At 39.3% G+C, this 16,312-nt stretch overlaps 1 protein-coding gene across 1 annotated transcript in view; it reads right to left on the minus strand.

Moving 5' to 3' along the window:
* The window catches only part of Klhl14 (kelch like family member 14), a 102,951-nt gene that overhangs the window by 9,704 nt on the left and 76,935 nt on the right, over positions 1 to 16,312 (minus strand). The window contains exons 3-4 of the mRNA XM_029471720.2: positions 13,531 to 13,620; positions 5,581 to 5,659 (exon numbers count right to left, since the gene is read on the minus strand). Coding sequence (XP_029327580.1) covers positions 5,581 to 5,659; positions 13,531 to 13,620 — 169 coding nt within the window. The remainder of the gene's footprint in view (positions 1 to 5,580; positions 5,660 to 13,530; positions 13,621 to 16,312) is intronic.

Raw genomic sequence — 16,312 nt, forward strand, 5'->3', positions numbered from 1 at the left:
GCAACATTCCCCAAGCTTTCATGGAAGGGAGGTTGCTATAGATGTCATTTATATGGTGGGGTACTCACAATTGTTTATTCTCAGTGCTTTTACCAGTTCTGAGTGATTTGATAGAACACTTTCAGTGTGCTTGTGTTTTACTGTGAGCATGTGGACTGAAGTCACATGCAGATCACATTGGCTGAGTTTCAGATTACAGATGCTCAGTTTATGATAATAAAGGGGTGGCGAAAGTGTCTTGTTTGCACACATGGTTTATCACTATTTAAGTTTAATACTGTTTGGAGATGACACTGTGTTTAGCTTTTATCATAGTCTTACATTTTCCTGATAGCCATTATTGATCATTTTAGGCTGATATTTTAATATGTTCTCTTTTCTATATTTCATTCATACTTTGGAAAGAAATGTATTCAGTAGAAGAATTGAAAGGTGATAGAGAACAGTAACAATGGAAAGAATTATCAAAAGAAAAGTGGGACAGAAAATAAAAGGTTAGTCAGATTTCATAAAGGCTATCTTGTATGTGTGTGTGTGTGTGTGTGTGTGTGTGTGTGAGAGAGAGAGAGAGAGAGAGAGAGAGAGAGAGAGAGAGAGAGGAAAGAGAATCTCATCTAAATATAGAATTAGGATTTTAAAAGTTGCAAAATAAGGTTCAAATAGCTGGTCCACTGACTTCTTTCACTTGGATAGACAGATTCCAATTGCTTTCTAATGATCATGATCTGTCAAAATCATTTAATGCTATTTTCTTTTCAAGTTTAAATGTTTCATTGAAAATAATGACTTGAGTATTCAGAAGACACACATCTCATTACATCATGGAGACAAGACAGGTCAATGTACTTCTTCCAGATGATCCTGTGATGAGCTTGGAGGTCTCTGAAAAGATACCCTTACTGATTGCACAAAAGAGTCACCAGTATATAATTGGACTACTGACTGTAGGTTGGGAATGGTGGGTTCTTCTCAGTACTGATACAGAAGATGGTAGATAATCCTGATAGGTGTTAAGGTTGTGAAGAATGCTGGGAGACTCCCTCTGGCAGTCTGAGCTCCCCTTTTCTGCTCTCCATTTCAGTTTTCTCATTTTGTTCGGAACTGGTTTCTTAACCTCTGACACCAAGTCAGCCTGTGAGAACTGATTTGATGATCCTCTGGAACTCCTGGCCTATACACACAATGGATTTGGGATCTAAATTGGGAAAACCCAGCAGATTTCACTTCCTGATCAAAGTGCAATCTGTGTGTAGAAATTCTTCCAGTGATGCTTGTGACTCGCCCCTAGATTCCCTCTCATGGCCAACGTGTGCATTCCTGAAACGCATTACAGAAACAAAGGCTTGGGGGCTGGTGAGATGGCTCAGTGGGTAAGAGCACCCGACTGCTCTTCCGAAGGTCCAGAGTTTGGGTCCCAGCAACCACATGGTGACTCACAACCATCCGTAACGAGATCTGGCGCCCTCTTCTGGAGTGTCTGAGGACAGCTACAGTGTACTTACATATAATAAATAAATAAATCTTTAAAAAAAAATAAAAGAAACAAAGGCTTGGTGATCTGTCAACACTGAGCTCTAGGCTCAGATATTACCAGACTAGTTTTTCTTTCCTCTCTGTAGAAAAGAACACACTTGGCCAATGCTACTTTTTGAAAGGTTAGTTCAATCCTATTAAATATTCCTTAATGGAGTTACACTGTCATAATGTCACATTGTTCCTTTCTTCTTCCTCTCACTTCTTCATCTCACTGACAGAAGCATTATTTAGCACTTTGAGATAGGATTAGAAAAGCTAACAAATAACTTTTACAAGTAGACTTTGAACTCTGCTTACATTAAGATCTTTAAAAGTCCTTGATAACCCTCAGGGTAATAGGGTGATCTATCCATATACTCTATCTATCTCTATCTATCTATCTATCTATCTATCTATCTATCTATCTATCTGTCTATCCTCATCATCATCGATATATCTACCACCTATCATTTACATATCCATCACCTATTCATCTGTTATCCAACATTTTCTATCATTTATCTGTCCATTATTCATCTATGTACATATGTCTACGTATGCATTATCATCTAGCTGTATAAATGTATATTTATCCTAAAGTGTAAGACTGAATTGCTGTAATCTTAACCTAGTTTGCATTGTTGACTTGCATCATCAAGTTACAAACAAGGAATTTTCGAAGCTGAATATTGTCTCCCATAGTTTCTCCAATAATATTTAAGTTTGGGAATTTTATAGGTATGTTAGTTTCTGTTTTTTCACTCAGTGAAACAGAGAGCTGTTGTTCCCAAACTGCTTTTTTTACCCACATCTTATAAATTAGCTAGGGAGTAAAAACTTGGGCTTTACTACTAAATATAAAATGTCTACTTTACTTTAAAAAAAATAGAAGCCACCAAAGCATTTTTCTTGGTTTAAGTTTTCAATTTTTCCCTCTCTTGAGGCAGAATCAAATCCTAAATCCAAGACTCAGATAGTTCATCAGCCATCATTTTTATTATAATAATTTAATTAAATGTAATAATTTCGTGCATTCATATGATGCACTGTGGCTACTCTTACCCCTACCATCCCCATCTCCTCATTTCCCTCCCACAACCCCTCCTCCTTATAAATCCCTTTCCCAAGTTTATGTCTTTTTGTTTCATTGTGTGAGCCAGTGATTATAGCTAGGGATCTCTGTGTGAGGATGAGTTTGGAACTGCCCATTGGATCCTGATAGGCTCACATGTAAGTACACCACTCGGCCTGTCATCAGCCAAACACAATCAGGGTTTATGGGGGATGGTATCCTTCCTTGCTGAACTATTGGCTATTGGAAGATTCTTGGGGGAAGTAGTCATTGGTTTCCATGGTGCAAATTTAAAATTGTATTTCATTCAATCTTTTGCTTGTAAATTCATAGCTAGAAAGCATGGAGTTTGTTAGCTCATCCATGGTTGAGTAAGACTAGAGGCCATATGTCTAACTCCCTGCTGAACAGGAAGGATACTCAGAAACTTTATTAGACCCCACTTGAAGGGCTGACAAGATACAATAGCCTAGGAGTCAGTCCCCAGCTCTGTAGGGGTGATTTACTCCTGAAATGACTTAGAACACATTTCTCTTATTCTCAACCAATCTGATAACTTCTCAGCATAACAATGTTTCAGCCCTTTGGCAGGAGAATAATAGAAACAGGTAGATGAAGAATTTCTGGTTTGATTCATGATCTATGTCTTGTAAAATTAACTTAAATGTTTCAATAAGTATCTCTGATGTGGAATTGCTCATCTATCTTGGGTTCCTTCCTCCTATGTTTAACGACCATGTATAGCATGGGTGGCCATTGCTATTTTGAATAGAAGCTTGGCAATGGCAGAAGACACATTTCATTTGAAGTGATGGATTGCTGCATGGGCCAACCAGCCTACAGGAGAGATGGCACTAGAGGAGTACTGGGTATTTGTGAGGTCTGTATTTTCCTACTCAGCTCTGGAAGGAGTTATGCACTCTATCGGGTTGATTGTTCTAAATCTTAAAACAAACAAAACAAAACAAAAAAAAAAAGAAAGAAAAAAAAAGAAAGAAAACTTCTTTTACTGAGGACCTGACATGATATACCATAATGACTTCGAGAGAAACGCTAAACAGTCCATCCTGTCAACGGTGGCTGCCGAGCGCCGACAGACCATGGCAGTTCTTTTCGTCAGGTCAATGAGCTGCTAAAAATTGTCTAAGTAGGACCTTGCCATGATAGGCCACCCTGCCTCAGAGGAAGTCATTATAGACTATCAAGTAAACAATACACACTCTAAAAAAAATTACTAATTAGGTTTTGTAGCAATACTTTGCATCCTTGGGGGCTCTATAGTGAGATAATTGACCGCGACGTGAGTTATGCCTCCCAAGCTGAAGGCGTGAAGGTTAATTATCATGGTGTACAGCCCCCAGCAAAGGGGACGGTGGTGATGAGACAATGACATTTCAAACATGTGTTGATGTTTCTTTTGCAAATACAACTTTCTAGAATGGTTTTGATTAAAGGGCAAAGTGAGACAGTTACTACAGCAGTCACTAGGAGCTCAAACCCAAAAGGAAGCGCTGAAGTGTGCTAGAGAAAGAGAGCAGGAAACCCGTGGCTCATGAGGTTTGTCGGGTTATTGATTGACTTGGCAGCTTTTCTTGAGGTACAGTGGAGAGAACGAGAGAGGTTTTCTTAAATGAGCTTGTGGTGCCGAAGATATTGTCTGGATCTTTCCAGCTTATAGTGTGGAGTCTCCTCAAAGAGTCTCTCGCTCTTTTTTTTAAATCTTAGTATTTCAGAGGATTATTTATAAATTTGAGACAGGGTCTCACAGTACAGCCCAGGCTGGCCTCCAACTCATAATCCGTCTGTATCAGGCTTCGGAGTGCTGAGATTGTAAACACGTACTGCTGTGCCCATCTAAGAGAGTTTTAATTCACTCATATGGGGTGGGAAGATACTGAGCTTCTCAACACGTTTAAATAGATTCATACTGTCTTGCTGCAGAGACACCCATTTTGGATGAAGATTACCATTACATGAAATTTATGCTAAGGATCTACTTTGATCTCAGTGCAATCTTCTCGAAAGATAAAATGTGAAGGGGGCTCCTTTTTTGAACAGGAAAGAAAGAGAACACAGCCTACTGCTTTTTAAATTCTTGATGAGGAGGAGAAAAGAAGTTGTTTATTGTCATTATCTTATTGGACAATTCACTTAAAAGGATGTCAAAAGAATTAAGTGGCTAAAATCTAACATGTGTATATATTATCATGTGAATACAAAGACATGGTATCATGATTGAATACAGAAATAAAATATTCATACACACATTACCCATGCTGTTCTTTGGTATCTAAGGGACAAGAAATAAATATTCTGTGCATGAAAATATGAGATGGCATTTATTTTTTGTTTTGGGGAGCAGGGTCTCATATACTCCAGACTGGCCTTGAGATTGCTGTGTGTTTGAGCCTAGCCTTTTAAATTTTGGATCATTTTGACTCCATCTCCCAAGTGCTAGGATTACAGGACTGTGCCAGCATGGCTGGCTAGGATTAATATTTTAAAGCTAATAAATTACATGTTCTTGATTTGTACATATAAATGATCTGAGTTCTTGAAATATTAAATTTAAATACAGATTTAAATGTCAAATCTTAAGTTTCAATGTTAAATATTAAATCTAATATTGAATTCTTTAATATTTAATATAGAAGCTTTTATATTGCCTTGTAGACTGCTCTGAGGGTGGCAGACTAAGTTTTGAGATACATAACCATTGGTAAGAACCATATAACTAGTGACTACTTAGTCGTTTCCAAAATGTTATCACTATGAAGAAACACTACATACATTTTCATCTTCATGTTAGGACAAATAATTCATTTATTAGTTTCTTTTGCATTAACACAGTCAGCAATCTAACTTGGGTAAGCCAAGGTTAGAACTTTGCCTCTTATGACTTTCATGGACTCTGCTCAGTGTTACTTATCACGTATCCCCATGTTTCTCTACAGCAGTCTTACATGTTTCAGACAAAAGAAATAAACACTTACCTTTCTTGCATGGGTGGAAGTTGGATCCAACTATTAAATCGGGGATCATACCGGCTAACAAAATTTGTACTATGTTTTCCTGTAAAAATACAGTTTGAGATATTTAAAACTTAGATCTCTTTTTTGATTTGCACATTTGTCACTTTTAAAAATCTCTGTTGTCAAGTTTAACAAGCATGAATTGCGCTCAGGAACCCTGTAGCAAGGCATGAGAGGCAGGAAGGCCTTTCCTCAAATGTGTTTCCTCTTTCCTCATTCTCTATATTGTTGTGGACTGACTCAATCCTCTCAACCATGCCAAATTCATGTTTACTAAACTATCAGCACATCAGGATAATTTTTTTCTGTGTTTTGATATTTTTATGTTTTAAAAACAAGAAATTACTGTTCTCCAATTCTCCATTTTAGAGAATTCTTTGTATGATCTATCTGGCTAGCCTTTTTTATGAGTAGATTTTTTTGTCCTAAAAATATTAAAATATATTTTCCAGAGAAGTAATGATAACAGCAAGCTTAACAGAAAAGTAAAACATTTTCCATATACTTAAGCCCCATACTTGCCCAATTCCCCACTATTAGCATTTATTTTTTACTGACCCAAAACCTGACTGTGGTAGAGATTTTTGTCTCCCCATGGAAATAATAGCAGTGATGATAATGGGTCATGCTTATCATTGAAGCTCTGTGTGCACCAGAGAGATGCACCATTGTCGTGATGTAAGCAAAGTGCTTTAGTGGGAAGTAAGAGTGAATCTTCTGAGCTGCTTAACCAGCTTATCCTCTCTGTTGAGCTAAAAAGCACATTAGTGCTTCCAAGGTCTTAAAATGAATCTTATTTTGCATACATATTGGCATCATATTGAGAAATGCAAGCAAACAAGCACACAATACTTTGTGTGTAGCACTAGAGTGGAAACCAACTCACACCCAAGGCCTCAACCCTAAACACTACCTTTGTTTATGATTTGTAACTAGGCAGTGGTACCAGGTTTCTTCCCATGAATAAACAGAATGCACACATGTGTGTGCTGAAATGGCTGAGGCATGATCAAGTTTGAAATCTACTGTACAGTCTCATCCAAATAGCATCTCTTTTTGTACAAGAAAAGGTGCATCACTAAGCATGGATGCCTGGTCTTTAGGCTGAGTGAATGGCTTGAAGGTCACACAGTTTGTTGGACTAACAAAGACTAAGTAGGGAGAGAGTAGAAACTAAGGAGTAAGGTATAGATTCAGTTTTGTTCCACCCCCCCTTTTCAGTGAGACAGAGTAGACAGCTCTATTTTTATTGTTCCAAGGGTAGGGTATATAAGGGCTTATAGGGGTATGGGTGGAAAGGGCTGATTGGCCGTAACACAGTACCTAATTATCATATGGGCAGGAGAACAAAGCAGGACTTAGGTGCTGAGTTATACAGTGCTTGCAGTGAGCTTTGTGCAGGGTCTATCCTCTGAATAAGGTCAAGCATTTGTGCTCAGAAACACTCTCCAATATTAGAGTATAGAATTTCCCTAATTTGATCAGTTTTGTTTTTAACCCAGAGAAACCTACAGGATGCCAAACCTAGTAGCTGGATAATGTTACCACTGCAAGTTTGGGAGGCCACAGTACAGAGTTACTATTTAAATGTACAGGACTGGATGAAACCACTTAAGAAAAGAGGTTGGAATTGGAGGATAAAGGGTTTTAGAAGTGACCTCTAGGGTAGGAAAAAATAAAACAAACAAAGTAAGAATGATACTTTGAAAGCAAACTTAAATAGTGCTTGTGAAAGAATGGCGCAAGCAGCTGAGACTATGAAGGGTGTGGGTGACCTTGACAAGTGTTCCTACAGTGAATTGATGTTGAGGAGAAAGCCAATGAGGACAACTCAGGAGAGGCTAAAATATAAAGACATGAAGGTAAGACACTGCACAATGCTTCCCAACACTTCCTAAACCAACAGAAGACTAAGCTAGAAGATATAGATCAAGAGAGTGTTTGGTGGTCATTTTTAACATTTCAAGAATACTGAAAAGTTCTTGAGCTTAAGCAATAGGGACCAAGAATCAGACCTTATATCTGTAATAGAAAGAACTACAAGAAGAAAATATGTAGTTTATGCTGGGAGTCCGAATTGTTCTTAGAAGCCTATGTGTTGAAAGCTTGGTACCTAGTGTTTTTGAGAGAAGACTGGACCTTGAGTGTGCTAATGTCATCTATTGACAAATTTATCATTGAGTGGGCTGGTAGTACATGGAAGGGAGAAGCCAGGTCCTTACTAGAAAGGGTGACCAGGAAAATGGTCTTCCCCAAAAACATCCTGTTTTTGAATAGATAGGAAATTAGTGAAATCAGTCAAAAGAGATGTCAAAGGATTCTAGGGATGGTGAGATGTGAAATCTGGAGTTCCTTCCCATATGGCAGTGTTGACAAGTGATGACAAATTGCTTTTATCTGGTGAGCCACAGAAAGATAAGAATGGTAAGGATGCCCTAGAAACTTCAAATAGGGAGGCTCCAACTCAATTAAGGACTATATGTCTAAAACTGGTTTTTATTTTAGTAATTTGGGGGGAGGGTTGTCATAATTCTCCCATAGGAAGGTACATTTTCTATGGTGCTCAAGTTTCTTGTTAATTTCCAGATAGCACCTGAAAACTAAAAATGTTCACAAGAGTCAGAACTCATCCACCATGCATTAAGACTGTTTCTCTATGAAGTTTGGGTCAGAGTTTCAGTTTTGAAGAAGGAATCTGCCACTTCTGGTAATGGGGTAGAGGGGGCTTCATGTGCTGAGAAGCAGTGGTACAAACCAGAAATCTTGATTTCTTGTAGAATGGAAGTGGAATTAATTCAGAAAAAAAGGCTCAGCAGAGTCTGGTTTGAAGGGGTTTGAGATTAGAGATTATCTCCAGAGGCAGGGATGGTGGTTTGCAAGAGGAACAGGCTGGGGACTGGGACTATAAATAGCATGAAGTTCTGAGCGTGGCAGGGAAGAAGCAGAGGAGATAGTGGGCCTTTTGGAAACGAAAGTGAGTTAGATTGGACTTTATTTGCTGTCATGGGGCTTGCTGTTGAGACTCTTCTAGAGGCTTCAGAGTGATGGCTACATATGTTGGAATTTTGGAAAATAGTTTACTCTTCCCACATCTTTCTTACTCTTTTTTATACCCTCTACCCATCTTTCCATTGTTTCCTATAAATATTTATCTCTCACCCCACCCCACCCCACTCTGCCTCCCTTCTACTTCCCTCCCATTCTCTCCTTCCCCCCTTTCCCTTCTTCTCTCTTATTCTCTCTTTCCTTCCTTTACCACTTCTCCTTCCATTTCCAGTTCCCTTCTTTCCCCACCTCTTCCTGTTCTCTCTGTTTATTTCTACTCCTTTTTCTCTCTTCACTCTTTTCCCTTTTCCTTCCCTTCACCAGTCTCAGATTTTCCTACACCATTCATTCCAATAGGGTTTCAGGAGCTGTCTAGACTGGCTTAAAACCTTAGATCTTTCTATCCTCTCTCTCTCAGCACTGGGATTACATGCTTTCCCCACCATATCTGGGTTTTCATTTTCTTTCTGTCTTTTCCTTTACTTCTCTTCTTGTGATGACGCCCTACCAGCAGACATCATTGATGAGTATTAGTGTATGAAGAGATGAATGAGAAAATAGGGAACGTTTCCAGCCAATGGTAGGCACAGAGTAGAGAATGAAAATCCCCTCTTAGTTGTTTGAGGAGTTAGTTTAAGTAGAAAATGTAAATCAAATTTCTATGTATCCTGATAGTATATATGGCTATATTCCTATTACCATCACATGGAACAAGTTGACAGGAGGTAATATTTACACTATAGCTAAGTAGAAATGTATGTGTATTGGTTATTGGTCCAGTAATTAATATTAGTTTTCTGATGTCCATTTTCGGTCATGTAATCAAAACCACCAACAAATGAAATTACATTTCTGCTTGATGAAGTGCATTCATATGTTTTATGAGCATGATCTGAAATTCACAGTTCTGTATTTTGCTCAGGATATACTTTTCATAAAGTATTTTCATATGAATTAACACTGAACTTGAGTTCTCATTTTTAGAACAGATGTGCGCATAACATTTGAACCATGTGTTAACTGTTCTCTTGTATAGCAATTACATAAAAGTACTTTTATATTAGCATATTTATCCTTTGTGTCAGTATTAGTTGCATAGGGCATCATACTATGAAAAATCCACATTTATGAGTGGTTCAAGTCTTTTTAATATTTTTATGAGATGTGGAGTGATTAGAGTCCATGGTAGCAAGTAGAAGCCACTTCCCATTAATGTAGTGCTTTTTAAGACCAATGGCAAAAATCATAAATCATATTTCCTTTTTTAAACTATGGTTGACAAGATCACTGAGAAATATGGTGAAAGACAATATAATAGTTGTTATGGACCAAGACCTTGATATCAGATAAACCTATGATGGAATCATTTCCTTTATTCTTGTGAACAGTATATTCTTAAGTGAATACTCTTCAGGGTTACTCTCCTTACACAGAAAAACTGGAGCTACCATAGATTATGGCTCACAAGGTGCTTCTGAGGATTAATTGAAATTTCAGCAAACATTTTCTGGCTGAAATATTGCATGCTCACCAACTGCCAATACTATCAGAGCCTACTGTGGTTGACCAGATGGACAGAATTTGTAGCTCCATGCAAAGTATTTGTGGAATTGTGCAAGTTATGGTAGAGTTCAGTTTTCTCAGAAATAGATGCAGCCCAGTTCTTAGCTGTAATGCTGCCTGATCATGACCACAGATACAGCCCTCATAGAATCAGCTACCTTGCCTTCTGTTTTTAATCTTCCTTTGAAGATGCCCGCCAACACATTTTTAGAACATTTTTAATTAAAATACAATTTTAATTGACACAGGGAACTAAAGGCTGGCTTACTTGCCTCTGATATAACCAGCTCCCCTCTGTTTAAAGAAATCAATTTTCCATCTGGAAGTTTCCAAGTTTCTAAAAAGGAACTTTAGAGAAAGAGGGAGCTTTCAGGCCTTCAACTGAGGGTAATGTTGAAATTAACATACTGAAACTTCACTCTGAGCTTCCTAGCAGCTAAAACAGAGAGAAGACAGTTATTGGCATGATCAGTGATTCTGCTCATGCACACACAAGCACACCATGCCTTGGCACTCTGGCATTACAAGAAACTGCTATGTAAATATCCATGTAAATATTCTGGCCTATGCTTATGAAGCATGTGTGTGCATGTGTCTGCACATGTGCCTGTACATGTGTGTGTGGGGGGTAGGGTGGGGCAGATGCCTGCGAGTGTGCAGGTGTGTGAATGTTTGCAGAAGCCAGAGGTCACACTTAGGTGTTGCTCTCCAGGTACCCTTCACCTTGCTGACAGGTTTGCCTACTAACCTGGGCTTGAACAGGTCAGGCTGGCTGGCTAGTGAGTCCCAGAAATCCACCTGTCCTCAAACCAACCCCAGCACTAAAATTAAAGCTTTTGCCACCAGACCTAGCCTTTTCTATGTGCCCTGAAGGTCAAAGTCAAGTCTTTCTGCCAATGTAGCAAGCTAGTTATTATCTGAGGCCCCATCCAGGCCCTGGGAGCTGTTTAATCAGTTGTTGATTAGGATAATGCTTGGACTGTGATAGTTAGTACTGTGCTGAAGCACTTTCACAATGGTAACAAGGCTTGGGTTTAATCTCTAGCACTGAAAAAAAAAAGGTCAGGTATCATGGCTCATGCCTGTAATTCTAGCACTTAAGAAACTGAGGCAGGACAATCCTGTGTTTGGGGATACCCTGGGTTGCATAGTAGAACTGTCTTCTTTCCTTTTTTTTTTTAAAGACTCAGTTATGTGGAGAGTTTTATGTTTTGTTTTGTGTTTGAAAGCTGATTATGAGAATTATCATTTTAACAGAGGCCCGTAAAGGAATGACTGGGAAGTTCTTGGAGGTCTGAAATAGGACTTCCTAAATTTTTCTCATGTTTAGTTTTTTAAAAAACATGTGTGTGTGTGTGTGTGTGTGTGTGTGTGTGTGTGTGTGTGTGTTAGGGAGTGTGAATGCATGCGTGTCATACTTGTAGAAGTCAGGACAACCTGTGGGAGTTACTTCTCTCTTTCTACTATGGAGGTTCTAGGAATTGAATTCAGATCATCATACTTGGCAAAAAGTACCTTTCCTGGTTAAGCCATCTTGTGGGCATAGTGTTTTTAGCTTTACTCTAGGATCTCCCAAGAATGTTTTGTAGACTCTTTGCTTCTTAAATAAATCCAGTGGCTGTGTGGAGTGACTACTTATGGATTCTACAAAGGTCTGATAACTTCACCTTTAATGCTGAGGTACAACATAAATGTAGGGCCTGGAAACATCTCCTTTGTGTGTGTGATCTTGTGTGTGTGTGTCAGGATAGGTGGAGGGCATGCCTGTGTGAGCACTTGCATGTGGATGGATGTCAAAGGACAAGTTCATCTGTTATTTCTCTGGTACTGTCTACTGTAATCTTTCAGGTAGAGTCTCTCACTGGTCTAGGACTTACCAGTAGGTTAGGTTGAGTATCCAGGGATCCTTGTCTCCTATCCCTGGTGCTTGGATTACAGGAATTTTCCACCATACCAACCTTAATTTTCTTTTTTAACTCTGGTTTCTGGGGATTGAATCAGGCTCTTGTGCTTTCAAGGCAAACAGTTTATTGACTGAACTGTCTCCCCAACTCTCTCCCTTTCTTATGTGTGGGCAGCCTGGCTTGTTTTCCTTTACAGTTTTCTAGAAGGAGCAGATGTTGTGATTTTTACACAATTTACCTTGGTGCAGATGCTGAAAAAGAGCATTCACAATAAAATATATGCAGTATATGTAATTTCAGTGGGACGTTCTGAGGCTTTAAAGTAAAAATGTGTACCTGCAAGCTGTTTTATGGCTCCTCAGTTATAATTATCCCTGTAACACAGAAAGCTGCAACTGTGGCTCAGCCCTCACTTACAAGCTTTCTAAAAATACCATGATCATTTTGCATAGTCTGCAATACATAGTGTTCTTGTGTTTGGTTTGGAATGTGTATCAAAAGTTCTCCTTTCATTTGGAAAGGAATCAGTTATAGGAAATATGGTGGAGAACCTCTGGAGGATATGCCTGTAAATGCTGCAATGAGCAGAGTGGGAGCTCTGGATTTGAGGTCCTACCTGCTGCAAAGGAACTTGCATTAGAGTTCCATTCTGCATGAGCAAGAGAATGCTTCTTGCAACCATGTTCTCATATAGACAGAATGCGAGGAGAGTTGTGGGTGAAGATCTGAACAGCTGCAGCTGACTCAACCTTCCCCTGGGGAGTCCTTGCTTCTGCTTGTGGCATTCCTCAGGGGATGGATAAGGACAAGGGCCGGGCATCACTGTGAAGCTAAGTCCCCAGAGAATTGGCACTTGAATGCTCTGTTACATATGTCCTCAGCTAGCTCCATGAGTATCCTCCCTCCCTCCATCAGCGAACTTCATGACCTCTCCATTTGCCCATGTTACACAGAACTGTATTTTCAACATTAAGTTTAAAAGGGATGGATAGTAATCCCTTTTACAGTGTGTGTACTTGTTCAGCATTGCTATGGTAAATGGGCGAACCAATGCTCACCCAAAGCTCATTTACATGGTAAGGGTTTGGTTCACAAGATGATAGTATTAGCAGATGGGAAGTTTAGGAGGTAGACCTATGGACAGTTCTAAGTTCATCAGAGCCATGTCCTCAGAAAGTATTGTAGGACCCTGCCAACCTTCTCTCATTTTTATGGCCCCATTGATGGCATCATTGAATCACTCCAAATTCCATAGTGGGTCACCAAAACTGAACTACACAGTTGTGTACCTCCAGAACTCTGAACTGGATAAATCTTTTCTCTTTAAAGTTAGTTGCCTCCGATACTTTGTTGTCGTTACATAAAGCTGAGTTGTTCAAAGCAACTGTTCAATAGTTACCATTTGGGTTCCACTGGTCCTCTCCACCCAACACGAACAGGAAGTTTTCTACCTCTACAACGCAGTGGTGGGCACTGTTGTAAGGCATAACTGGAATCAAGAGAAAAGGACATATAAAAATTTCTAATACCTCAGCTTACCAGCTATATACTTCACCAAAGTATGTACAGAATACAAGACTCCATCAACAGGCAACAGCATGGGTACCCACAATTCCTATGAGCCACGCATCTTGGCTCAGTGGTATGTTGCAAGCAGTTTCAAGCCCAACCCCTTTTGATCAATTTTGCATAATGTTATTCCTCGAATTAGTCAAGAACAACCTGCATGCTGCTTTCCATTCTTGAGCTCTCCTCATCTGCCCAATGGTGGGGGATAGAGTTTCTACGGCAATGACTGACACTCCCAAATGGTCAGGGCTGGCAGCTACTTCCTGAGAGAAGTAACTCTCAATAATGTGGAACCATTTGCTGGCAATCTTTCTACAAACAGACTGGGGTGCTGTGTGTCTTTCTACTCCACAGCATTGAGCAGGCGTAATTTCCATACAGTTTTAAGTTTTTAAATTAAGGTCCTGCTGATTTAATGCCTCCTCCAAATGTATACGCTTAATTTCCTGTACAATGTCATTAGCAGCACAATCACACATTTTCCATCTATCTGCATCGGAGCTCTTATGTAGCAGAGATGAAAACTGTCAGCAATGTCATGCATATCCGTTCTCCTGCACTCTCCTTTTTTTTGCACCCAGCTGCAGAGACTGTGTAGAGGGGTGTTATTCATAAACCCACCAAAGCCAGGTTTCTCTGACATTTGCATCTCCTTTGGAAAGTCACGATGTACCAAACAGGGTGCTGCTGTCACCTTCGGTGCTGTGCAGTGTTGGTCCCTGCTGGCATAATATCATAGGGTGATTGTGGATGTGTGCAGCATTAGTTATCATATGACATGCAGTGGTCTGGGCCCAGTGACACCAGTAGGAAAAATGATGCCCTTGTTCAGCTCATCATATGGGCGCCTTAAATCTAGGTGAGGACAAATGGGGAGGTGATGTGCCTGTTCAGGCAGGGAACTTATTGCTTGACACGGATCAACAGAGCACTTAAGAAACCAGTGCAGTGGGAAATCAATATGAATCCCAGCCAATTCTTACTCTGCGCTTCTTTGCCAATGCAGAGAGAGAGAGAGAGAGAGAGAGAGAGAGAGAGAGAGAGAGAGAGAGAGAGAGAGAGAGAGAGAGAGAGAGAGAGAGAGAGAAAAGAGTGTTTATTGCATACCTGAGGATGAACCTATCTTATATCTGACTTATTTTGAGGACTATATATACATCTCTCATTTCATTTTGGTTTAATTATCTCCTAGCTTTCTCCGAGATGACTTATATTTATATATATACATGGCTTTTAGAAAGAGAACTCAGTAAATAGTTCTATAAATGCATCCTTTAAGGTTCTTACTAAAGTGCCAAGGTTGTAAGAATTCTGATTCATTAATTAATATTTATTGTCACTAGTCATCTTCTGAAGTTAAAGCCACGAGAGAAGAAGTATTTATATGCATATGCCTAATTTAGGGAGTTAAAGAAAAGTGGTTTGTGCAGTTTATGAACTACATCAGGGGACTTCTTCATCTTTAGAATGTCTCTAGACCCCCAATGCTTACTTTAATCTTCAGAGAATACCCTCAACTGATAGGTCTTGTTGAGCCATGACTCTGAATTCCTTTGGGTACATCTATCTGTTTGGTTCACTGAGCAATTAAGTTTGAATTTGTATTTTTAAAATTAAGTTAATGAAATCACTGCAGTCTAAATGATGATATCTCTTCCAAACTACTAGAAGGAAAACTAGGCTACCCCATCACTTGCTGTGACTGGCTGTTTCAGCTTGACGTAATGACGGCTGACCTGTGAACTCCCACAGCATTTACTGCCGTTACATGCACCTAGTTACATGTGACATTGTACAGAAATCATATCATATACTTATTGTAAAATTTTGATTTGCTCCATGTCCAAATCTTTTTTTTTTTAAGAAAAAATGTTTTTTTCTTCTCTTTAGCCATGAGTCCAGCCTCATAATAAAACAAATCTCTGAAAATGTGTCAACTTGCATTTGTCCCTGCTGTGCATTTGTTCCCATGCTGGCAAAAATTAAGTGAAGGAAATAATACACGATTTATTCCTAAGCCTCTTTCTCATTTGATTACCCCTATTGTTATGCTTTGTGCAAACAAATGAAGCTATTGCTTGCAGCTAACTACAGAACTCCTCAAAATCAGGGCAACGATGTTCCTTAAAGTCCTGATGCAATGGGTTTGTGGTGGTAGTCCTAGTTCTCTGCAAGTTTTTATCTGTGTTTGACAATCCTGCATATTATACTTCTTGGTTGGGCATTGCAGTATTCACATTTGTGAATTATTATCCTGTTTGAATTCTCATTGTGAAGTAGAAAGCTATAAACAGACACAAATGACTCTTTGAGATCACTGCTGAATGTAAAACACTCCCAAATTTACTACAAATAAAATATTTGATCAATATTTGAATTTTGAAAGAGCTCTAACTCCTTTGGCTTCTGATTAAACCTGAAAGAAAGGAAAATGTAAACAGTGCAAGCAACAGCAGCCAGCAGCCCATGAGAAGGTCACTGCACTCTATACACACCCATTCTCTTTGAAGTCACCCCAAGGCCACCTCTTGTCCTTTCCAGACTTCTCTAGCGGTGGACACCTGTGTGTGTGCACAAGCAGGTGGTGGAGGAGGTTGGCCCTCCACGTTCAT

This window comes from Mus caroli, unplaced genomic scaffold, assembly GCF_978045245.1.
Source record: "Mus caroli unplaced genomic scaffold, Mus_caroli_1 scaffold_19, whole genome shotgun sequence".
In the NCBI taxonomy this organism is placed as follows: domain Eukaryota; kingdom Metazoa; phylum Chordata; class Mammalia; order Rodentia; family Muridae; genus Mus; species Mus caroli.